This window comes from Mobula hypostoma, chromosome 2 (assembly GCF_963921235.1).
Source record: "Mobula hypostoma chromosome 2, sMobHyp1.1, whole genome shotgun sequence".
NCBI classification, from domain to species: domain Eukaryota; kingdom Metazoa; phylum Chordata; class Chondrichthyes; order Myliobatiformes; family Myliobatidae; genus Mobula; species Mobula hypostoma.
In genome coordinates this window covers 150,386,453-150,412,084 of record NC_086098.1, presented here as the reverse complement: position 1 = coordinate 150,412,084, position 25,632 = coordinate 150,386,453, and the positions used below count along the sequence as shown (strand labels likewise).

At 45.0% G+C, this 25,632-nt stretch overlaps 1 protein-coding gene across 1 annotated transcript; it reads right to left on the bottom strand.

The window, feature by feature from the left end:
* Positions 1-1,000: 1,000 nt before the first annotated feature.
* prss35 (serine protease 35) lies at positions 1,001-25,235 on the bottom strand. The gene is made up of 2 exons (XM_063040874.1): positions 24,948-25,235; positions 1,001-6,796 (listed from the first exon to the last, which is right to left on the bottom strand). The coding sequence occupies exon 2, from the start codon at positions 6,775-6,777 to the stop codon at positions 5,635-5,637; it is 1,143 nt and encodes a 380-aa protein (XP_062896944.1). The 5' UTR covers positions 6,778-6,796; positions 24,948-25,235; the 3' UTR covers positions 1,001-5,634.
* Between the last annotated feature and the right edge of the window lie 397 nt (positions 25,236-25,632).

The following is a 25,632-nucleotide window of genomic DNA, read 5'->3' as shown; positions in this document are numbered from 1 at the left end:
CTAACCCGCTAAGCATTTTCTGCTTTAATTGAACAATGTAATCATAGTGATTACTATCATTATCACTAGTTGGGTGGGAGGATGGGGATACATCTCTACCAAAGGAGGTGTAAGGTGCTCCTTCCCTCCGCTAGCCTGCAGGTCCCCCTCGGGCAAGGTGTAGCACCTGCTTAGCCCCCTGATTAGGGTCACATGAAGCCATGCGAGCAGGAGGTGGATGGCCATATGAGCAGATGATGCATATCACAAGTTCTGGTTCTGCGACCACTGACGCCAGGCAGACAATCTCTGAAGAGTATTGATCATGACTAACATCACGCGTCTTGTAAAGACACTGTCGAGAAGAACGCAATGGCAAACCACTTCTGTAGAAAAATTTGCCAAGAACAATCATTGTCGTGGAAAGACCACAGTCACCTATGTCATATGATACAGCACATAATGAGTGAATGAATCACAGTGATATTTAGTGATCTTGCAGGAATATTTAATAAATAATTGAATTAACTGGTACCTAGACTTACAGACAATTCAATGCATGAATGAACTCAAATAATAATGGTTTGTATGTAAAATGTGTCATGATACTCAGTAGCCATTTTACCCTTGCTCATTAATGTAAATATCTAATCAGCCAATCATGTTGCAGCAACTCAGTGCATGTAGACATGGTCAAGAGGTTCAGATGTTGTTCAGAATAAACTATCAGGGGTGGGAAGATATGGTCTAAGTGACTTTGTGGAATGATTGTTGGTGGCAGACAGGGTGGTTTTAGTTTCTGATAAACTGCTGATCTCCTGCGATTTTCATGCACAGCGGTCTTTACAGAGAATGGTGCAAAAAAGCAAAAAAAAAAATCTGGTGGGCAAAAATTCTTTGTCAATGAGAGAGGTAAGAGGAGAATGGCCAGTCCGATTAAAGGTGACAGTAACTCAAATAACCGTGTGTTAAATAGTGAGTGTGCGGAAGAACATCTCTGAACACACATGTCAAACCTCAAAGTGGATGGGCTGCACCATTGTGGGCTGAATGGCCTGTTCCTGTGCTGTAGCCATCCATGTTCCTACTCAGGTAACTATGCGTTACGACAGTGGTGTACAGAAGAGCGTCCCTGAATGCACAGCACATCAAACCATGAAGAGGATGGGCTATAGCAGAAGACGACCTCAAGGGTTCTATTCCTGTATCTAATAAAGTGATCACAGAGAGTATTTTGTATATTAAATGTCTAACTATTTCCAACAATAAAAAACGCAACAGATAGCCAAGAACAGAGAAAGATCTGTATTTTTCTGCTCAACATACAGTGAAATTCATAGATCATGTCTTACACAATATACTGTACATCAAAACAGTGGATCTATCAAAAGTGCCACTATCTAACCATGCATTTCAGAGTCTTATTTTAAAATGACACTTAAGAGCAAATATGCAAAGCAACTTATATTTTGCCCAAAGCAAAAAAAAACAACAAAATTACCTGGGTTTAGTTTTTTTTTCCCTTAATGAATTTCGAGTAGCATGGTAGAGCAGAAACTGCTTCACAGTGGCAGCTGTAAGATCGGGGTTCAGTTCCTGCTGCAGGCTGTAAGGAGTTTGTACGTTCTCCCTGTGACTGCGTAGGTTTGCCCCACATGCTCTAGTTTCCTCCCACATTCCAAAGACATACTGATAAGGGCCAGTTAGCTGCAGGCATGCTGTGTTGGTGCCAGCAGCCCGGTGACACTTGAGCCTGCCCCCAGCACATCCTCACTGATACGATTTGACACAAACAACATGTTTCACTGGGTGTTTCAATTTTTCGATGTACATGTGACAAATAAAGCTAATCTTTATTTTTATGTCTTTATTTAATGGCCATCATCAGCTATTACCCAGCTGGATTATTTTTCTAAAGCAATGAACTTAATTACTAATTATCCTAGGTAAACATATTCTCATTGTACACTTCAAATAGAAAAATCAGTGATTTTCTTGAATATCGTTAATCAAAATCTAATTCTAACAAATAAATTAAATTTTTGTGTGCTTGTCATTAATTCAAAATAAATGACTTCAAGTTCTATTTGTTAATGACCATCATTATTTAAATATTTCCTTGACGTGTTGTGTAGAATTCCCTCAATGGTGTTGTGCTTTGAGTGTAGCTGTATTTATTTTTTAAGAGTGAACAGTGTGCACCATCTTACAATTCTTAGCTAAATAGCTTTGTTTCCCTCTTTAATCTTTACTGTCACCTAACTTGCAATGACAGTGAGTGCAACAGATAGGGTAGCTCCAGCCCTTCGAAAGTGGTAGAACTTTCCTCAAACTTTTCACTGACATTATTATTCGTATATATATATTTATTTATTTAGAGATACAGTGCGGAACTGGCCCTTCCAGCCCTTTAAGCTGTGGCACCTAGTAACCCATTGATTTAACCCTAGCCTTATCACAGGACAATTTACAATGACCAATTAATCCACTAACCAGTAAGTCTCTGGACTGTGGGAGGAAATCGGAGCTCTGGCGGTGGGGGGAATGCACATAAGCGTTTGAAGGGACGTATAAACTTGCTTACAATGGATGCCGGAATTGAAGTCCGAACTCTGAACTCCAACACCCTGAGCATCGCGCGAACCGCTCGGTCACCATGGCACATGACCATACGTCACATATAACCATATAGCAATTACAGCACGGAAACAGGCCATCTCGGCCCTTCTAGTCCGTGCCGAACGCTACTCTCACCGAACATCTATGGCATTCTCTGCCTCACTCAATACTTTTGTCCTCCTGCAATAGAAGTAAGCTAATATTACTCGAGTTTTTGTTTAGGACAGAATTCTGTATCTGGTTTCAAAGAACTGAATTTGCCAGGAAATGTTCAGGGCTTTACCACTCTGCCCAGATACAAGTTCTGAAACATTGTCATTTTGTCTACCTTCTTCATGAATACAAACCAATAGATCTTTGTCATTGTTCTCTGTATAAATAAGAGTGATGTGCTGTTAGCAATCAAATGATCAGGTTGATACTTGAAGCGTTAGTTTCTAATCTACACAGTTAGCTCGATGCAATTGAAAAATATAAGCTTCTTACAACACATTTTTAAAGAGATTGATTTGATTTGCCTTGCCATACAGAATGACAAATCCCACTGAAGTATCATTCACTCCTGTAACGCCATAGGCTGATTAGACCTCGACCCATTAACCCACCCCTCCACACCCCCAACCAGCACTACTTTATCATTTGCTGTCAGTCACCTTCTGTACAGACACTCCTGTGCCCAGCATCACTTTACAGACATACAATCAATTATGTCTGTAAGCTACCTTAAGTATCAATATTTATTGTTTTTTAAAAATTATTGGGTTCTTTATTTTACTGTGTTTCTTTGGTGCTGCATCGGATCCAGAATAACAATTATTTTGTTTGCATTTACACCATGTGCTGGAAATGATGTTAAACAACCTTGAACCTTGAATAAGGCATTTTTAGTGCATGGCTACAAAAGTACTGGATTCTATAGTACTTTTGACTTATCACTACCTCAATACTTTTTATGGGTTCAGAGGAGACAGAGGTCATGAAAAGAATGAAATGATGGTTGAAACTTAAATAAATTTAACTAACAAATCCCATTTACATTTTCATTCACTGCATCGATTCAATTACACTTTGAGTGAACATTTGTTGTGTGAATTCAATTCCTTTTACAAGCTGCAGTATTCTCTTTAATTTTACTAAGCTTTGTAACTACAGGCCCTTCTTTGTGTACAAACGCCTGGTTTAGGTTCAGCCTGCACCCACAAACAGGTGTTTTGGAGATGGCTGAGGTGAATTTGCCACGGAGCTACTGACATCTTCTGCCGTGTGTGAATTTGGTTCACGGTCACCTTTTCCACTTGCAAACTGCCCGGGCTACCACCAGATGACAGCAATCAGTCTGTGTGTAGTTCTCCATTGATTCTCTTGTACTACTGCAGATGCCTGCAAGAAAATGAATCTCAGAGTAGTATAAATGTACAAATACTGCACGGTAGTGCAGCAGTTACTGCCACACTATTACAGCTTGGGGCTTCGGAGTTTGGAGTTCAATTCCGGCATCTTCTCTAAGGAGTCCGTACTGTGGAATGCTTGGGTTTTCTCTGGGTGCTCCAGTTTCCTCCCACAGTCCAACGATGTTGGTTAATTGGTCACTGTAAATTGTCCCGTGAATAGGCTAGGGTCAAACCGGGGTCTGCTGGGGCAGTGCAGCTCGAAGGGCTGAAAGGGTCCACTCTGTGCTGTATCTCGAAATAAAAATTTTAAAAACACATACGTACTTTGATAATAAATTTACTTTGAACGTGGGGAGGACCTATATTATATCTAGCTGTAGAATGCATTCCATTTTGGCAGTTCATTTACAAAAAGGCATATTTGTGCTAAAGTCATTAAAAAATTGATGATAACATATTCCCTTCAATAGGGGAAAAAGCTATGAAGATCACCTACCATATATCTTCAACAGCAAATGATGTAATGCAAAATCAGTACAAGGGTAAGAATCACTTCCCCTTAGGTTACAAGACATTTTAAATTTGATGCAAGTGACATGTTGATGCAGCAGAAACTGTAGTAGCTTAATACGAGAAATTGCTTGAAGTGTGAATGAATAGTGTTTCGTTTATAAGATAAAGGAGGCACGATAGTGGCTATATTTCATTAGGTCAGCAGACAATTGCAAGTTTCTACAGATGTACCGTGGAGAGCATTCTACCTGGTTGCTTCACCACTCGGTACGGAGGGGCTACTGCACAGGATCAGAAAAAGCTGCAGAAAGTTGTAAACTCAGCCAGCTCCATCATGGGCACCAGCCTCTCCAGCATTTGGAGACATCTTCAAAATGTGATAACTCAAAAAGACAGCATCTATCATTAAGGACCCCCATCACCCAAGACATGCTATCTTCTCATTACTACCATCAAGGAGGAGGTACAGGAGCCTGAAGACACACACTCACCATTTCAGGAACAGCTTCCCTTCCACCACCAGATTTCTGAATGGACAATGAACCCATGAACACTCCCACATGATTTTTAGTTTTTAAATGCTTTCCCTCTTTTTGCACTACTCGATTTTTTATTTTCATTTCTTAATGTAATTTATATTTTGTTACTACGTATTACAAAGTACTGTTGCCACAAAACAACAAATTTCACAACATATTGTATGCCAGTGACAACAGACCTAATTCTGATTCTAGTCATCTAGAGATTGTGGCAGTGAATCCGTCAACACTAAAAATAACATTAGAAATGAGAATAAGGAGACATTTTAATACATGGAACTTTCAACACGATTAACTAAATACTTATTGGGTTTGTACTGGCTTTGAATATCTCAATCCTGCAGATGACTAATTAACTAAGATAAATACTGAATATCTGACGGCAATGCACCCCAGTTATTGATATGCTCCGAAAGGCTGCTGTTAATTTTACATTTTCATAAATTAGAGCACCCTGAACAGATTATTATAATCAAGATGAAATTGCACTTGTCTTTTCAATGACTCTCAGTGGAAAACTATCATCCAGATTGGCCAATGTCTGTACAGAAGTACGCGGACACGAAAGTGAGTAACAGGAGTAACAGATTCCATCAACCATCTCTGCAATCAGCATAGTTTCCATGTATCCAGAAACAGATCTGTGCGTATTTAAGAGGCGTGATGCGCACGGCCACATTGTAATCCTGTTGCCCGCCGTTGATCTTCACCCACTGGTGACCGGAAAAGACTCCGATGATTTTCCGTTTCCAGATGCGATGCTCGGGATCCCGAAGCCGAATGTAGATGCCTGAGCCGCTCGATCCGGGCTGGGCGTCGCAGTACTGGTAGAGCAGGTCATTGGACTCATCAGACACGGTGCAAAACCGATAAACCAACTTGCCCGGCCTGTCGTTGTCGAAGCCCGAGAAGTGAATCCGGCTGCTTGGCATGTTCTGCACAGGGGGACTAATGCCGATATCCATGTACTTGTGCTTCTGGGCCCTTTTCAACTCCAGAACGGCGTAATCATAATCGATTGCAATATCTTCACCGACACCTTTGAACCATCCCTTCGGTACTTGAGTGCGGACGACCCTGGACCACTGGAAAGACGGCTTATCCTTTGTTGATCGCTTAATCCTCTTAGACCCTCTTCTTCTACCACCTCCCTTGGATCTCATCTTTAGAAATCCAACTCGGAGCTTCTTGGCACCCTTTACATAGTCTTTGCCGTCGTGGATGCAGTGAGCTGCTGTCAGCACGTGTTTCCGGGACACTAAAATGCCGGTACATCCTGTGGAGATTTTCACCGCAGTGTTGAAGGGATAGTTAGTAACGAACTGCTTCTGGCTAATGCTGAACCTGCTGTCCAACCCGAAGACCTGCCTCTTCCTCCTCCTTGAATAACTGCTACTCTCGGTGTACTGGAGTTCGTGCTTCAGATCAAATTCTCTGATGTTTACCTCAGTCATTGTGCATGTCCCATTACTGTACACCGTCTCATACGAGAGGTAATGCTGAAGGTCAGACACAGTTGGTGACGGTAGTTTCTTTTGACAAGCGATCCCACAGGTTGAGTTAAGCAACAATTTGGTTTCAGCTGCAAATCTTGGAGGTTTGATGGTCATCGTTCTTCTGTCCAACACTTGAGGTGCCCTCTGTAAGTGCCAGGTGTAGTCATTCTCAGTGCCAATCTCAAAGGCAAGTATCAATGTACTTGTGGAAAGGAATAATATAATTGGTAGATTTCCCATTGTGAGACCAGATTTTCTTCTGTGAAGAAAGCAAAAAAAATAGTTTTAATATAAGATATACTTTCAGATCAACTGCTTGTGTGTGGTTTTCACCAGGTCCTCCAAATTCTTCTACAGTCCAAAGATGTACTGGGTAGCTTGATTGGGCAGTGTAAATTGTCTCGAGATTAGGTTAGAGTTAAAGCTGGGTTGTCAAGGGTTGCTGGGTAGTAGGCTCATTGGGCCAGAAGGCCCTGTCTGCACTGTATCTCTAAATAAAATAAACTTGTCAAGAATTGACCCAAATGTAGAGCAGCGGAGATGGTTTAGCGGTGAGCAATCACTTTAATAACTAGCTGCAAAATAACAAGACAGGAGGGGCCACAAAACAAGAGTGAACACAACAAGCAACAAAGTAAACCTTAGGCAGGGAGAGTGAAGGCTAGGAGCAAGTGGTTGAGGCCGGCTGGTTCGACGAGAGAATAAGGATTGCCGATGAGAGCTGGGTTTAAATAGGCTGCAGGTGACCAGTTGGAAACGACTGGCAGGAGCTTCCTGCTATTTGGGTGGAGATTGGGAGGAACCTGTACGTGCAGATCTGACACTACTCATATCAGAAATTTTAAATTGCTTTACTTACATAGTAAAACATAGATCTGTAATATAATTTTGGACCAATATTTATTGTATGGCCTTCACATCCAGCTTGGCTACTAAGCCTAGCAGAACCAATTCTACTGACAGGAGAAGGAGCAAAGGTGGGTTACTAACACCTTAAAACCAGTTGTCCTAAAAACAGATGGGGCTCGTCAGCCATGGTTAGCAGCTCTTCAAAGAGAAAGAAAACTCTGATCTCAAACATCCGCTGCCTTGTGGTTATACCCACTCATGGGGAAGGCTTTGGGAGTGAGCCCCAAGGAAAAGACTGGAGCTGGACTCCCTAAGACTGTCTTACGTTGAGCTCAATGCTGATTGGCATCTCCTGCGACTTCGCTGGTGCCAAACTGTATCCATTCCTTTGTATTCATCAGCTGCATGGAGAGGGAGAGTGTGCTGTATGTGAAACAGCTTGCTCCCCATATTGTAGTGCCCTGGCTTGTGTATCATGTAGACAGCTGGACGCAACATCTAAGACACACCCCGACCAATAGAGCGGCCTAATATTGTGTGATGCACTGAAGGTAGTGTCATGACAGAACCAAAGTCAAAGCAAGATCTATCATCAAAGTACATATTTGTTCATATGTTTATTTTCTTGCAAGCAATACAGAAAAATAAAGAAATAAAATAGTACTTACGAAAAACTATACATAAACAAGGACTGACAAATAACCAATGTGGAAAAGAAGACAAACTGCAAATAAAAAATAATACCGAGGCAATGAGCTGTAAAGAGTCTCCAGGTTGTGGAATGGTTCAGAGCTGAGGTGAGCATAGTTATCCACACTGGTTCAGGAGCCTGGTAACTGTTCCCAAACCTGCTGATGTTGGATCCAAGACTCCTTCATGAAATATAGCTGCTGTCGTGCCTTCTTTGTATTGCATCAGTATGTTGGGCCCAGGATAGATCCTCAGAGATACTGACACCCAGAAACCTGAAACCGCTCACCCTTTCCACTGCTGACCCCTCGATGAGAACCGCTGCATGTGCCCCTGAATTCCCTTTTCCTGAAGTCCACAATTTCTTGGTCTGACTGACATTGAGTACAAGGTTGCAAGGAAGAGAGGAGGACGGGGAAGAGAGGAGGACGAGGAAGAAAAGTGGGAGAGGCAAAAGGAAAGGGTTGAAGGGTAGGGGAAAAGGGGAGATAATAAAAACAACAGAAATAAATTTGCAAGATCTGTGAGAAAACAAAATGAGTAATTTCTGCTCAGACATCATGCATCAAAGTTGCTGGTGAACGCAGCAGGCCAAGCAGCATCTCTAGGAAGAGGTACAGTCGACGTTTCGGGCCGAGACCCTTCGTCAGGATGAAGGGTCTCAGCCCGAAATGTCGACCGTACCTCTTCCTAGAGATGCTGCCTGGCCTGCTGCGCTCACCAGCAACTTTGATGTGTGTTGCTTGAATTTCCAGCATCTGCAGAATTCCTCGTGTTTGAATTTCTGCTCAGATCTTGGATAGATGTAGAATGATATATTTCTCGCCCTTTACAGGTACGTCAAAAAGGGTTCCATAGTTGCTTACTATTGTAAAGATATTATTTTTTGGTATTGTTCAATATGCAAGAGTGGGAAAGGTTAATCAGTTTAAAGCCTTTGAGTGCAAGGTTGTTGCTGTGATCCTGTACGCTGCTCCAGCTGGTGATCTGGTCTCTGCCACTAGGGGGCAGCTGGAGGGCACATGTCTTCAGTGATGGAGAGATGGCACCTGGGATTGGATTCAGACCCTTTGAGCAGAGAGATGCAATTGCGGTGTGTTGTTTACTATAAGCCTGGTGTCACACTTGTCATCACATTTCAAAAAATACTTCATTGGCCTCAGGTCATAAAGAAAACAGTACAAATGCAAGACAGACACAGGAGATTACAGGTCCTGGAAATCTGGAGCAAAATACAAAGGAGCAGGAGGAACTGGGGAAGAATGTCTGTCTGTATAATAACTATAATTGGCCTATAGTTTATAGAGTCATGGAGCAGTCCAGCACAGAAACAGGCCATTCAGCCCATATAGTACATGCTGAACTATTATTCTCACTAGTCCCATCGACCATACATCCCCCATCCATCTTCCTATCCAAATTTCTGTTAAATGTCGAAGTCAAACCCGCATCCACCATTCCCACACTCTCACAGTCCTCTGAGTGAAAAAGTTCCTCTTAAACGTTTCACCTTTCACCCTTAACCTACTCTTCTCCGTGTACATGATCCTCTTAGGAAACAGCATTGGAGAACATAAACTTGATTTCCACAGTTATGCAGATAACACATGACTGAACATCTTGGGTGAGCCCAATGATTATAACAACCTAGTCTCTCCAACTTCTGGTATGGCTGCAATAAACAAATGTCTGAGCAATAACTTCCCAAAACTAAATAAAGATAAAATACTTTTGGCTGATCCCAAAGCCAAAAGAGATAAACTTGCTGATAAATTTGAGAACTTGGCTCTCCTCGAGCAAGCCTGGATGTTATCCTCAATTAAGATTTGAATCTTAAATCCCACAAAAGGAAGTTAATTAGAACAGCATTTCTACATTTAAGAAATATTGCTAAGGCACGTAAGGATGCTGAGAAACTAATTCATGCCTTTATATTGAATAGATTAGTTTACTGCAATACACTTTTTACTGGCCTTCCAAAGCAACTTACTGACAAATTTTAACTCATTCAGAACGCAGCTGCTAGATTTTTAACTAAAACCAGGATAAGGGAGCACCCCATTCTGCCTAGCTACTCAGCATTGGCTTCCGGTATCTTTTAGAATTGATTTTAGAGTTCTCTTACTTGTTTTTAAAGCTCTCCATGGTCTGGGACCGGAGTATAACACAAAATCATTTCAGTTTATAACCCTGCTCGAGCTCTCAGGTCTTCTTCTGCTGGTCTCTTAAATTTAAACTATCTCCCGCTAAAGATAATTGGCTGTTCAGCTTTTTTGAACTATGCTCCTACACAGTGGACTGTGTACTTAAAAACTATAAGGGATGCAGACTCAGTAGACACTTCTAAACACAAGCTCAAAACCTATTTATTTAACCTAGCTTTTTAACAATAGCTTTTTGTCTGTTATTTTCATGTTTGCCCTTTATCCCATTGTAAAACACTTTGAACTACATCATCCGTATGAAAAGTGCTCTATAAACAAGTTATTTTATTACTAACCCATTACTTCTAGTTCTAGTATCACCCAGCCTCAGTTGAAAAAGCCTGTTTGCATTTACCCTATCTATACCCCTGACAATTTTGTATACCTCTATCAAATCTCCTCTCTTTCCCCTACTCTCCAGGGAGTGAAGTCCTAACCTATTCAATCTTTCCCTGTAACTCAGGTGCTCAAGACCTGGCAACGTCCTTGTAAATTTTCTCTGTACTCTTTCAGTCTTATTGACATATTTCCTGAAGGTAGGTGACCAGAACTGCACAAAATACAACAATTATGTCTTCACCAACTTCCGATATAACTTCAACTTTCTTTCTTTCTTGAGAAGGGAATAATATGTAGTTTTCCAAATCAGTCAAAAGCAGAGGGTGGTGAAAGTGTGGCATGAGCTGCCAGTGGAAGTGGTGGGTGTGGGTTAGAGATCAAGTTTTCAGAGAAATTTGGATAGGTATATGGATGGGAGAGGGATAGATGGCTATGGACAGAGTGCAGGTCAATGGGACTAGGCAAGGACTAGATGGGCTGAAGGGTCTGTTTCTGCACTGTGGTGCTCCTTAACTCTGTACTCAGTGTAAGGAGGAAAATGGATAGTCAACATTTCAGGCCAAGACCCTTCATAAATACAAAACCCTTTCTTATCTATCCATGCCTACACTTATGACATTCAGTCAAGCTATAAACTAATCATTTTTGCTTAGAATTAAATTGCCAAGAAGCGTTATTTATTTCCAAATGCAATTTTTGCTGAATGTGCTTGTTTCACAGAACTAGGCCTCCTCCAGTCCCTGGCCAGAACTCTCAGGCATCAGGTCTTTGAGTTCCGGTCTGGGCTTCCTCTACTCTCAGGGATCAACATAAAACTTTCCCAAAATTTACCTCGAAGGAGTGCTGAAATTGAAGTGAAGTCACTTGCCTGAAAGTCAAAGACCCAAGTCAGTTTGTCTGGAGCTTGGAGCCCTGATGTCTGAGAGTCTGGGCCTGGGACTGGAGCTCGGAGTCCTGATGCCTGAGAGTCCAGTGCAGGGACTGGAGCTCAGAGCCCTGATGTCTGAAAGTCTGGGCCTGGGACTGAAGCTCGGAAGCCCGATGTTTGACAGTCTGGACGTGGGACTGGAGCTCGGAGCCCTGATGCCTGACAGTCCAGGCCTGGGACTGGAGCTCAGAACCCTGATGTCTGAGAGTCCGGGCCTGGGACTGGAGCTTGGAGCCCTGATGTCTGAAAATCCGGGCCTGGGACTGGAGCTTGGAGGCCCAATGTCTGAGAATCCGGGCCTGGGACTGGAGCTCAGAACCCCGATGTCTGAGAGTCCGGGCCTGGGACTGGAGCTCGGAGGCCCGATGTCTGAGAATCCGGGCCTGGGACTGGAGCTCAAAACCCCAATGTCTGAGAGTCCGGGCCTGGGACTGGAGCTCAGAACCCCGATGTCTGAGAGTCCGGGCCTGGGACTGGAGCTCAGAGGCCCGATGTCTGAGAGTCCGGGCCTGGGACTGGAGCTCAGAACCCCGATGTCTGAGAGTCCGGGCCTGGGACTGGAGCTCATTGGCCTGGGTGGAGGGAGTGGGAAAGGGACTTGTTTTATTGCTGTTGTTGCTGATTGTGTGGTTCTGCTAAACACAGTGGGCACACTATGTTGACACCGGGTGTCAACACAATTTACACATTTCACTGTATGTTTCAGAATGCATGCGATAAGTAAATCTGAATCTGAATCTGCACAAAATCACAGACCCCCCCACCTCTCCCGGAAGTTCTGGGAGTCTCCCGCAAATTAACGGTGGCTCCCTGATGCCCGCAAATTATATACAATGTCCCGGAAATTGATTTTTTTGAGACCGAGCATGAGAGAGCGAGTGCAAGGGCCAGAAAGCAAGCGCGAGAGAGCGAGCGTGAGTGAGAGTGACCACGAGAGATAGAGCGCGCGAGAGCAAGAGCAAGAGCGAGAGAGTTCCAAAAAAAGAAAATATAGAACATACGTCACCCCAGACTACACTAAAGTGTACCCCTGCCTAATAGGGGTCAAAAATAATGACAGTGTTGCTCGCTGCACTGTTTGCAACAGTGACTTTTCTATTGCCCATGGTGGGTTAAGACTGTAAAAGACATGTTGAGGTGAGTTTAACTGGTGTCATTCATTCATTAGCATAGCTAACGTTATTTAAACTAGCTGGCTAGCTGCTATGGAGCTACTCTATTGTAGACATCCCACCTCTCCCGGAAGTTCCGGGAGTCTCCCGCAAATTGTTGGTGCTACCTCCCTGAAATGAGCTTTTGCAGGGTGGGGTGACTGAAATCACAGACCAGATTTCCCACTAGCCCTGTGGAGTGACCGACTGCACAGATAGGTTTTGTCCAGGGTGACACACTAAGCACAGCTAGTCACGTGAGGCCAATGCAGGCAGGTGATTGAGTGGGATATGAGTGAAGTCTTGTGACCCAGATCTCCATACAACTGCAAGATGAGAGATTGTTTAATTCCATTTCCAGTACACAAGGGGAACGAGAAAGAAATAATTATTACTCCAGTTCTGATGCAGCACAAAGATAATAACAAAAGATAAAGAGCACAATAATAATAAAATACATAAGATAGATTATATACATAGTTGATTGCATGTCCATGAAGTGATGCTAGGGGCTACATAACGTGACTGACAAGAAATCATGAAGCAGTGGTGGAGTTAGTGCGTGGAGGTGTTCATCAGTACTTGAGGCCCTGCATTGCTCAGGGTCGACCATGGGGGCTGCGTCTCAGCTGTCTCCGAGATACGCAAGTCAGGGCAGCACGACGCGGAGAGCAAGCTGCTGCCCATACAGCAGGCTCCCCCTCTCCACGCGGCTGATGAATCCAGAGGAAGAGCAGAGACCGACACGGTTTGGCACCAGTAGCATCGCAGGAATTACCAGTCAGCGGTGAATGCAACATCGGGCCGCCTGAGGGGCTCCAGCTCTAGATTTTTCCCTCTGGGTTCGCTCCCAAAGCCTTCCTCATGGCAGCAGAGGTTTGGGATCAGAGTTTTCCTTCTCCTGGATGAGTTGCCAACCACGCCGAAGCAACTGATTTTATGGTGCCCGTAGCCCGCCTTTGACCCTTTTCCAGTCAGTAGAAATGGTTCTGCCAGGCTTAGTAGCTAGGCCACGCATGAAGGCCAGGAGCTGGACTTGGTTGTCAGAGACTACTTAAGACCCGTGCTACTGGGAGCATTTAATAAGTCATGGGAGCTTATCCCCACCACCCTACTACCCCACTACACCGTCCCGCCCACCCCTGGCTGTGATGACCCAAGTGACTTGATCAGTCTCACTGCTCAGGGAAAGTAACTGCTTTTGAGCCTAGTGGTCCTGGCATGGATGCTATGTAGCCTCCTCCCTGATGGGATTGAGAATGGCTGCAATAAACTGACTGACAGACGCAGCTTCAAAAACCTCTTTGCTTTGTTTATAACCTCAGCAGGTTCCCAAACCCTGTTTGCTGCAATAGTCTGCATATGGATTTGACTGTATTTAATTCGTGGTTGTACACTCTTTGAAGTAGTTGCCTCCTCTGGTGAATTACAAAGGTCACAAGCCTATAACAGGGGAACATTACAATGTGAAATTAGTTGAGAAGAAAATACATAATTATCATAAAGGTAAACGGTTTCTTACTTGAAACGTTCCCTGTATTTTTAAACATACCAACCACTTTGAGTTAAAATAATTGTTTCCGTCCTCTTAAAATGATTGGTATGTTTTCTGCTAAAGAAGAGCTTTAAAGGCTCAAACGTTTTAAAGGTGCATTTTATTGCCAAAGTATGTATGTACAATACGACTCTGATATCTGTCTTCTCCAGATAGCTACGAAATACAAAAAAAATGGAAGTCGTTGAAAGAAAAGACATCAGCATGCATGAAGAAGAAACAAAACTCACAACCCCCCTCCCTCGCACAACAACTAACAGATCACTGACATGGAAAACGGAACAGCAATCCCCAAACCCCCAATCCTCTCCCTTGCAAAAAAACTAATAGATTTCCACCCATATAACGGAAGCTGGAATATCAAAAACCCCAAACCCTTCCATTGCAAAAAAAACAGCGACAATAACTTCAAACCCCCAAACCCCTTCCTCGCAGAAAAAAACCCAGCAACAATAACATCAAACTCCCAACCTGTCTCTCTGTCACAAACACAAAAAACTCACAGATCCCCCACACAGAAAAACAGCAACAAGGTCAGACCCCAAATCCCCAACTGCTTCCTCACACAAAAACCAACACATCGCCTACCCACCAATCAGCAACGAGAAAGGAAAGACCGAAAACTGAAGGAGACCAACATAAACCGCAGTCCAATAATCACATGAATCTCAGAATTTCGAAAACGTCCTCCCATCAGCACTGAGGAGAGCAGCCACACAAACACAGTCCCTCCGTGAAGCGCGACCGCTACGCTGGGTCCGAACGCCGCCACCGTACGTTCGCCACATATACAGTACGTCGGAAATCGAAACATACAGTGGAATGCATCATTTGTGTCGATGACCAACACCTTCCGGGGCAGTCCGCAAGTGTGGCCATGGTTCCGGTGCCAACGTAGCAAACCCACAACTCACTCACCATAACCGGTGCATCTTTGGAATGTGGGAGGAAACCGGAGCACCTGGAGGAAACCCACACAGTCACAGGGAGAGTATGAAACCTCCTTACAGACAGCGGCAGGAAATGAAATCTGATCAGTGGAGCCATGAAGCATTACTCTAGCTAATATGCTACCATGCCCCCTGTGCTGATGTAAAAACAGACTTCTGAAGAGTACAAACGAACAAGGCTACATTCATGTTATTTCTCCGCATACCAATTGTTTGGGAAAGAATTAATAAACATTCGAATTTGTTATTGAAGTGCAAGCTAAAACTGTACTTAAATCCTGCCTTTAATAAATGGAAAAGCAGGAAATCTCCTGATGCAGAAGATCAAAAATCTGGCTGAATGATGCTGCAACATCAACTTCCTGCTCAACATCACGAAAACCAAAGAAATGATTGACTACAGGAGCAAGGCCTTTGCTGCACATGAGACTGATTAACAAGAACTACAGGAAAGATACTGGCATGGATAGAGCATTAGCTGATTGGCAGGAGGCAAAAAGTGGGAATAAAGGGGGCCTTTTCTGGTTGGGTGCCAGTGACTAGGGGTCTGTGTCGGGACAGATTCTTTTCACTTATCATCAATCAATTGGATGACAGAATTGATGGCTTTGTGGCCAAGTTTGCAGACAATATGAAGCTAGGTGAGTGGGAGGGGGGAGCGGAGGAGGTAGTTTTGAGGAAGAAGAGAGGGTACAGAAGGACTTAGACAGATTAGGAGAATGGGCAAAGAAGTGGCAGATGGAATACGGTGTCGGGACATGTATGGTCATGCACTTTGGTAGAAGAAATGAAAGGGTTGACCATTTTCAAAATGGAGAGAAAATTCAAAAAACTGAGGTGCAAAGGGAATGGGGAGTCCTTGTGTAGGATTCACTAAAGGTTGAGGCAGGTTCGATATTATCATTTAAAGTTAAATTGGATAGCTATATGGACAGGAAAGGAATGGAGGGTTATGGACTGAGTGCAGGTCGTTGGGACTAGGTTAGCGTAAGAGTTCGGCACGGACTAGAAGGGCTGAGATGGCCTGTTTCCATGCTGTAATTGTTATATGGCTATATGGTTAATTTGCAGGTGAAGTTGGTGGTGAGGAAGGCAAATGCAATTTTAAGAGAACTCAAATATAAAAGCAAAGATGTAACGTTGAGGCTTTATGAAGCACTGGTGAGGCCTCACTTGGAGTATTGTGAGCAGCTTGGGCCCTTATCTAAGCGAGGATGTGCTGACATTGGAGAGGGTTCAGAAGAGTTTCACATGAATGATTCCAGGAATGAAAGGCTTATTGTATGAGGAGTGATTGATGTTACGGGCCTGTACTCATTAAATTTTGAAGAATGAGGGGGGATCTCATTAATTCCTATCAAATGCTGAAAGGCCTAGATAGAGTGGATGTAGGGAGGATGTTTCCTATTGTGGGTGAGTCTAGGACCACAGGGCACAGCCTCAGAATAGAGGGACATTCACTTAGAACAGAGATGAGAAGGAATTTCTTTAGCCAGAGGGTAGTGCATCTGTGGAATTCTTTGCCAGGGACGGCTGTAGAGGCCTCGTCATTGGATGAATTTGAGACAGAGGTTGATAGGTTCTTGATTAGTCAGGGAGTGACAGATTACAGGGAGAAGGCAGGGAATTGGGTTGAGAGGAAAATGGATCAGCCATGATGAAATGGCGGAGCAGACTCGATGGATAGGCCAATTCAGTCTCTATGTCTTCTGGTCTTACGGTCTTAGGAGGAAGCCGGAGGTCCATGAGCCAGACCTCATTAGGAAATGGGATGTGGAGAGGGTCAGTAACTTTAAATTCCTTGGCGTTATCATGTCAGAGGATCTGTCCCAGGACCAGCACATTAAGTACCATCACAAACAACACCTCAACTTTCTGAATGGAGAAGAGAGTTGCATAGAATGGGATCCCTGTGTAAAGCAGAAGGTGGTGGGGGTGGGGGGGGGAGGAAAAGATGTGCTTGGTGGTTGAATCCCATCAGAAATGGCAGAAGTTCCAGAGACAGAGAGATTGAGAAAGGGGAGGGAGGTGTCAGAAATGGAGCAAGTAAATTTGAGGGCAGAGTAGAAGTTGGAGGCAAAATGGATGAAGTCGATGAGCTCTGCATGGGTGCAGGAAGCAGCACCAATGCAGACGTCAATGTAGCATAGGAAAAGTTGGGGAGTGATAGGCTTGGAACAGACTGTTCCATGCAGCCGACAAAAAGGCAGGCATAGCTGGGACCCATGTGAGTGCCCGTGGCTACACCTTTTGTTTGAAGGAGGTGGGAGGAGCCGAAGGAGAAATTATTGAGAGTGAGGACTAGTTCCACCAGACGGAGGAGAATGGTGGTGGAGGGTATCAGGTTAGGTCTGTTATCTAGAAAGAAATGGAGAGCTTTAAGACCTTCCTGTTAGGGGACGGAGGTGTATAGGGACTGGACGTCCACGGTGAAAATCAGACAACTGTGACCAGGGAACCTGAAGTCATTGAAAAGTTCCAGAGCATGTGAAGTATCCCAGACGTAGGTAGGAAGGGACTGAACTGGAGGGGGTGTGGGTAAAGCTGAGTCGAGGTATAAGTCCGGATGGGTTGGAACAAGCTGAAACAATGGGTCTACCTGGACAGGCAGGTTTGCGGATTTTGGGTAGGAGGTAGAAATGGGGGGAGTGGGGTGAGGGAACTATGAGGCTGGTGGGGGTGGGTGGGAGATCCTGAGTTAATAAGGTCAGTAAAGATGTGGGAGACAATGGCCTGGTGCTCCTTAGTGGGGTACTGTTTGAGGGGTAAGTAAGGGGAGGTGTTTAAGAGTGTGGCCTGGCCTCACCAAGGTAGCGGTCAGTCCGCAAACCCACCCCCCTCTTATCTGCAGGTTTGATGGTTGGTTAGCATTAGCATGGGGAGAATGGCAAGCAGTGTGTTAGGAGAAACATACACATTTCACTGTATGTTTCAATATACATGTGACAAATAAATCTAATCTTAATTTTTAATCTATAAACTCCTTCATAGGTAAAGCCCTCCCCACCATTGAGCTCATCTACAAGGAGCCTGTTGCAGGAAAGCGGCATCCATCGTCAAAGAACCCCTCCACCCCCTCTCCCCCGACACCAATCCGGGCCATCTCACTGCTGCCATCAGGAAGAAGGAACAGGAGCCTCAGGACCCACACCACCAGGTTCAGGAACAGTTATTACCCCTCGACCATCAGGCTCTTGGACAAAAGAGCTCTCTCCTCACTCCCGCAATTGAGAAGGAGGTACAGGAGCCCAAGGTAACAGTTACCACCCCTCAATCTGCAGGCTCTTGAACTAGCATGGATAACTTCACTCACCCCAACACTGAGGTCCCCACTGTCCCCACAACCTTATAACTTATTTTCAAGGACTCTATAAATCAATATTATTTATTGCTTATTTATCTATTATTGTTATTTTGTCTTTTTGTATTTACACAATTTGTTGTCTTTTTCACATTGGTTGTTTGTCTTTGTGTGCAGCTTTTCATTGACTACTGTATTCCTTTGAATTTATTTTGAATGTCTGGAAGAAAATGAATCTCATTGTTGTATATGGTGACATATATGTACTTTGATAATAAATGTAATTTAGACATTGAATTTAACTTGCCAGTTAAGGTGACTGCTGTGTTATTGTTAATTCACCACTAGGTGGCAGAAGATGGCAGGCGAGCTCCCACAAGTTCTAGCATTGAACAACAGGAATTCTGCAGATGCTGGAAATTCAAGCAACACACATCAAAGTTGTTGGTGAACGCAGCAGGCCAGGCAGCATCTCTAGGAAGAGGTACAGTCGACGTTTCAGGCTGAGACCCTTCGTCAGGACTAACTGAAGGAAGAGTTAGTCCTGACGAAGGGTCTCGGCCTGAAACGTCGACTGTACATCTTCCTAGAGATGCTGCCTGGCCTGCTGCGTTCACCAGCAACTTTGATGTGTGTTGCTTCTAGCATTGAACATTAATTTTTCAACTTGTACTGTTTGCTAGTGAGGTTTCTATTTCCTCATCAGACTACTGCTCTGAAATTTGGCACTATTTATATTTGCTTACAGTTCAATTCACAATAAGGCATCCACATTCCAGTTTTAGATCACAATTTAATTATTTTATGATGTTATTTGCAACACAGGTTTTGGAAGTTACCCAAGAGGAGTAGGAATGAGAAACTTTTAAAGTGTTAACTTCTGGAAAGCTTTTGAATTAATCCACACACTAATCACACCACTACTTCCTATGTGTGAGAGGTAACAGTGGGGAAGGCTAGCCAGTGTCCTGTCAGTAACAGATACAAAATGCTGGAGGGTCTTGGCTCAAAGTGTCAACAGTTTAATCTTTTCCATAGATGCCGCCTGACCTGGTGTGTGTGTGTGTGTGTGTGTGTGTGTGTGTGTGATATTTATATATATATTCTGGATTTCCAGCATCTACAGAATCTCTTCTGCCTGTGTCCTGCCCAACAGTATCTGATACCATCTATCTGATGAGACACCAGCTGTGTGCAGAGAGGAGCTGTCCCTGGTTGTTCCCTTTTCCATCATGGCATTAGGTCTGAGAATGGCTCACCACCCTCACCAAGACCAACACCCAGGTCAGAGAGCCCACTGCACCTTGCTAGTGAACTAATGGTGAACTGATTGAGGACTTGAGGAAGGTGACATTGGGAGAACACACAACAGTCCTCTTTGAGGGGCCAGCAGTGGAAAGGGTGGGCAGCTTCAAGTTCCTGAGTGTTAACATCTCAGGGGATCGATCCTGGGCACAACATATTGATGCAATCCTGAAGAAGGCATTCTAGCGGCTCTACCTCGTTGGGAGTTTGAGGAGATCTGGTATGTCACCAAAGACACTTTAAATTTTCTACGGATGTGCAGGTGGAGATCTGGCTCCAATGCACAAGATGTGAGAGGCTGCAGAGGGTTACAGAGTCAGCTATGGCACAACCCTCCTCACCGTCAAGGACATCTTCAAGAGATGATGCATCAAGAAAGCTGCACCCATCATTAAGGATCCTCTCCACCTGGAATAAGCCCTCTGCTCATTACTACCACCGAGGAGGAGGTACGGGAGCCCGAAGACCCACACTCACTGAGTCAGGAGCAGCATCTTCCCCTCCACAATCCGATTTCTGAGTGGTCCGTGAACACTCCCACATTATTCTTCTTTGCATTATTTATTTACTTTGCACGTTATAGTAATTTTATGTCTTTGCACAGAACTGCTGCCACAAAACAACAAATTTCACAACACACAAGACAGAGATACTAAACCTGAGTCAGACGACAACAGTTTCTGGTTGCTGTCATGTGTCTCTAGGTCACTCTTACATTGACAGTGCAAAGTACTCAAGCTGTGGTCAGCTTGCAGGGGTTAAAAATTATGCTTCTGATGTAAAGACCTGAAACACTGATCCCGATTCTCCCCCGAGGCCACTGAATGTTTCCATCATTTCTGCCTGTGTTTAGGCTAGGAAGGGAAAGGAGGCGAAATAGTCTTGTTATCTAAGGCAAGTGTCTGAGTAATGTTGAGTCGTGATGCCGAGGCAGTGTAGAATCAAATTAACTACTTCATTGCTTAATATAGAGATACAGCACAGTAACAAGTCTTTCTGGCCCAAGAAGTCCCCGCTGCCCGATTGAAACCATATGGCCAGTCAGCCTACTGACCCACGCGGTCGTGGGGAGAACATGCAAACTCTTCACAGGCAGTGGCAGGAATCGAACCCCGGTTGCTGGTGCTGTAATCACGTTACACTAACCACTATGCAACTGTGTCATGCCAGCTTCTGCTGAGATCGAGAAAGACGACATGGATGGGCCTTGTGTTTTTTACCTTTGAGGGGCCAGCAGCGGAAAGGGTGGGCAGCTTCAAGTTCCTGAGTGGTAACATCTTAGGGGATCGATCCTGGGCACAACATATTGATGCAATCCTGAAGAAGGCATTCTAGCAGCTCTACCTCGTTGGGAGTTTGAGGAGATCTGGTATGTCACCAAAGGCTGAAAATGAATGGGGAAATATCTATGGCATTTTTGAAGAGAGATGCAATTGTCATGGGAGATTTTTAAATCTTTGAATCCACTTACTGATTGGACAAACCAACATGGCAGGGTATCTAGAGGAAGAATATAACAGGGATTGCTGCCATAAAATCATAAGACCCAGGAGCAGGATTAGGTTATTTGGCCCATGGAGTCTGCTCTGCCATTCCATCATGGCCCATTCTTCTGGCTTCTCCTCGTATTCACTGACACCCTTATGAATCAAGAGCCTATCAAACTCCGCTTTAAATATGTCTGATGATTTGGCCTCCAAAGCCGCCTGTGGCAATGAATTCCACAGAATTTCCACCAGTTAGCTAAAATAATTCCTCCTCATCCCTATATTCTGAGGCTGTGCCCCTGGTCGTGGACACTCACAGTATTGGAAACATTGTATGCATGTCCACTCTGTCTAGGGTTTTCAATGAGGTCCCCCCACCCCACCCCATTCTTCTAAACTCCAGTGGGAACAGGCCGAGAAAGATCAAACATTCCTCATACGTTAACTCCTTCATTGCCAGAATGCTTCTCTCAAATCTCCTTTGGACCCCCAGCACATCCTTTCTTAGATAAGGAGCCCAAAACTGCTCACAATACTGTACTCCAAATGCAGACAGACCAAAACCGTATAAGGTCTCAGCATTACGTCATAAACACAAGAGATTCTGCAGATGCTGGAAGCCCAGAGTAACACACAGAGTGCCAGAGGAACTCAGCAGGACCCATGGAGAGGTATAAAGAGTCGATATTTTGGCTCGAAACCCTTCATCAGGACTGGAAAGGAAGGGGGCAGAAGGCAGAAACCTCAAAACGCTCATTCCTCTCCACAGATGCTGCCTGACCTGCTGAGTTCCTCCAGCTTTTTGTGTGTGTTATTCTGGATTTCCAGCACCTGCGGAATCCCTTGTTTATGATCTACCGGTCTGCACATCTTTGTGATGTTGGAGGAAACTGGAGCACCCGGGAGGAAAACCAGCACGGTCACAGGCAGAGTGTGCAGACTCCACAGCAACAGCACCTGAGGTCAACATCGAGCCAGCGTCTGGTGGCATCCACATCAGGGCCACCAGACTCAAAACCAGTCACTTTCCCCAAGTAGCAAGGCTGATCAACACCTCCACCCACTCACCCACCCCTCCACACAGCTAGCCACCAACTCCTTCATCATTTCCTGTCAGTCACCTTCTGCCTTGTGTCACTTTGTGGACATACAATCTATCGTCATTATCGTCTGCTGTGTGGTACGTCGTGGACGATCAGCGTCTGTCCATGACCACGGTTGCTTTTGGCCATTTTTTTTTCTACAGAAGTTGTTTGCCATTGGCTTCTTCTGGGCAGTGTCTTCACAAGACGGGTGACCCCAATCACTATCAATACTCTTCAGGGATTGTCCGCCTGGCGTCAGTGGTTGCATAACCAGGAGCTGAGGTAGCTACTCATACCACCATCCACCATATGCTCCCATGGATTCACCCTACCCTGATCGATTGGGAGGGGGGTGGGGGTGGGGAGGGTTGTGGGGGTAGAGGAGAGAGAGTTAAGCAGGTGCTACACCTTCCCCAGGGATAACTTGCAGGCTAGCGGAGAGGAGGAGCGCCTTACACCTCCTTTGGCAGAGACCCATCTCCACCCTGCCACCCGGCTATGAATATAGACTGCCATATATTCATTTTATTTTTTTTTATTATTCTCCGTGTTCTTTATCTTATTGTGATTTTTGTGCTGCATCGGATCCGGAGTAACCATTATTTCATTCTCCCTCACACCTGTGTATTAGAAATGACATTAAACTATCTTGAAACCTGGCGCCGTGAGGCAGCGTCTGCACCGCCGCGCCGCCCGTGTTAACTTGATGCATTTTTCGCATTCCTGCTCTTCTGGAATCTCATGAAAATTTTACATTTTTATAGATTTTTAATAACTTGAGGTATCTAGAGATGATTTTCGAACTGATTCTATGCAGCTCCCATCCTTGTTGCGGTACTCTATTACAGCTCGGGGCGGTGGAGTTCGAATCCCCGCGTCCCCCCGCAGGGAGTCTCCGCACGTCCTGCCCCCGGAATGCGAGGGATTTCGTCGGGACCCCGCTTTCCTCCCGCGGTCCAAAGACGACCAGAGTAGGTTAACTGGTCATTGTAAATTGTCCCGTGATTAGGGTGCGGCTGGAAGGGTCTATTCTCTCAGTAAGTAATCGCTGACATATAATCTCAGGTCTGGGCGGTGCTTGTCTCTTAAAGCGAAGCTTGGGAGAAGCTCCCCGGGTTAGTGGCAGCATGGAAAAACTCACGCTGAATCCCACCATCCCACCAAGCGGCTTTTATAAGGAAGCAAGCCAATCCTCTGAACTTCACTCACCCCATCACTGAACTCTTCCTACAACACACGGGCTCACTTCAATGACTCTTCACCTCACGTTCCCGATATTTATTGCTTATTTGTTACTATTATATGTTTTGTTTCTTTGTGAATGCCAGAGAGAAAGTGAATCTCAGCGTTGTACATGTACTTTGAAAGTAAATTTATTTTGACTTTGCTTTGCGGTGTTAGGTCACCGCCAGGGAGAAACGTGGATCGCTGTAGTTTGATGGGCCGTGTTCCGTGGAGTGTTTCGGCTGACCGCGGTTCACGCAAGTGAACGGCAGATGGCCCGGCAGCGCCGCCGGCCCACTCACGTCCCCGGAGACCCGGGACGCGCACAGAGGGGGAAGCGCCCTGCTCTCCCCTCGGCGTTTCCCTGCACACAGGGGCTCACTCCCACGTCTCTACAAGCAGCGACCTTCACAAATAGCAGACGCGGTAACCTTATCGTTTTAAAACTCTACCTTTCAACCCCTTGTCGTTTTATTCCGCTGATCCCGAGGACCACCTCCAGGAAAAAGTTCGAATTAACTTTATTATCAAAGTGCCTTTATGTCGCTAAATACTACCCTGAGATTCGTTTTTTTTTATCGCTGACGTTCTCAATAGGTACAAAGAAACACGATGGGAAAATTACACAAAGACTGACAACCGATATGCAAAAGGTGATAAACTGTAAATACAAAAATAAAGATAGATAAAACAGGACACGAGTTGTAGTCCTTAAAAGAGGAATTAGTTCCTCTGGGGAAACTCTGTGGGTAAACATAGCGTTTGAAGGTGTTTTCTTTTTCTTAATTCACTGTCGTTTAGAATAGTTTACGCTCCGGGCAAATAACAAATTTACGAATGAAAAAAGAAGCACTTTTAGTTGATTTGTGGGGTCTTGTTAGAAAACCAGAATGGCGATACACAAAAAAAATCACATAGCAACAGCATACTTAGTGTGGAATTCGTGAGTTAAGTCTTAGAGCGGTAACCGAAGTTCTGAAAAGTGAGTGGAATCGGCCAGTGTTTGACAGAATGCTAAATCAAAAGTGGAAAAACTCTGGTGTTTTATGGGGAAGGTGTGAACGTGGTCGCCAGTCCACCGCGTTTGTCACGGGAGCGCACTGCCCTTCGCTATCCGGTGTTCCTGACTCTGCAGCCGTTTGCGTGGCTTTTCCGACAAAGCCGTCCCTGCCCTGTGCCGGAGCGGGGACAATTTCTCGCCGAGCTCGTCCTCCTCTCTCCTTGGACCTAGGCTGACTCTAACCTGATGAAGGGTCTCGGCTCTTTATTCCTCTCTATGGATGTTGTCTGACCTGCCGAGTTCCGCCAGCATTCAGTGTGTCCGACGCCGACCTCTTCTTACCTGTTAGCACGCCGCGCTGCGCGACCCTCTCTCTCCAGGTACGGCCCCGGCTCCTTTGCGGTTCATGAGGTGGCTCACCTCTCTGCAACCCTCCCGGTGCTCGCGTTTGAACACCGAATGCCAGCTCGCTGCTGCCGAGCACCTCCCGCCTGATGCCTGCGAGGAAAATCCACGTCTTGGCGTTTCTTCCCAGCGCCAGGGGGAAGCCGACAGGGGAGTGTCCAATTAGAGCCCGCTCGCCTCCCTCTCGGCACTGTTTCGTTTCCAAGTGACTGTTTACAAACGCATCTCGGCGGGGTCTTGTTCGTCAGACAAGACCAGAAACAAAACCCCCCGTTGTGAAGTACCAAGGACTTCCCCCCACTCCACCCACTAACTTAGCTGCTTGTTGGTGCTGAAAATTTGCGAAGTCTGTTCCGACACGTTGCGGTGAGGATGAAGTCGAGCGTGAAGTTTTAAAGACCCGTCGCACCTGCAATGAATGGGCGCGCAGGGGAAACGGTAATCACAGGAAGGGTGTTCAAATTTCCTCCTCGCTGAACTTCTGCGAACGAAACATCGAATCACAACGGTTTACCTAGGCAATCTCTTTTTAAACTGTAGGTATTAATCAGTGCCTATCGAACTATTGCCACCATATACACAAGGGATTCTGCAGATGCTAGAAATCCAGAGCAACATACAC

What these genes read in the sequence shown, in the direction of transcription:
- prss35 (XM_063040874.1), bottom strand. Translation starts at nt 6,777, where the DNA reads ATGGGAAATCTACCAATTATATTATTCCTTTCCACAAGTACATTGATA.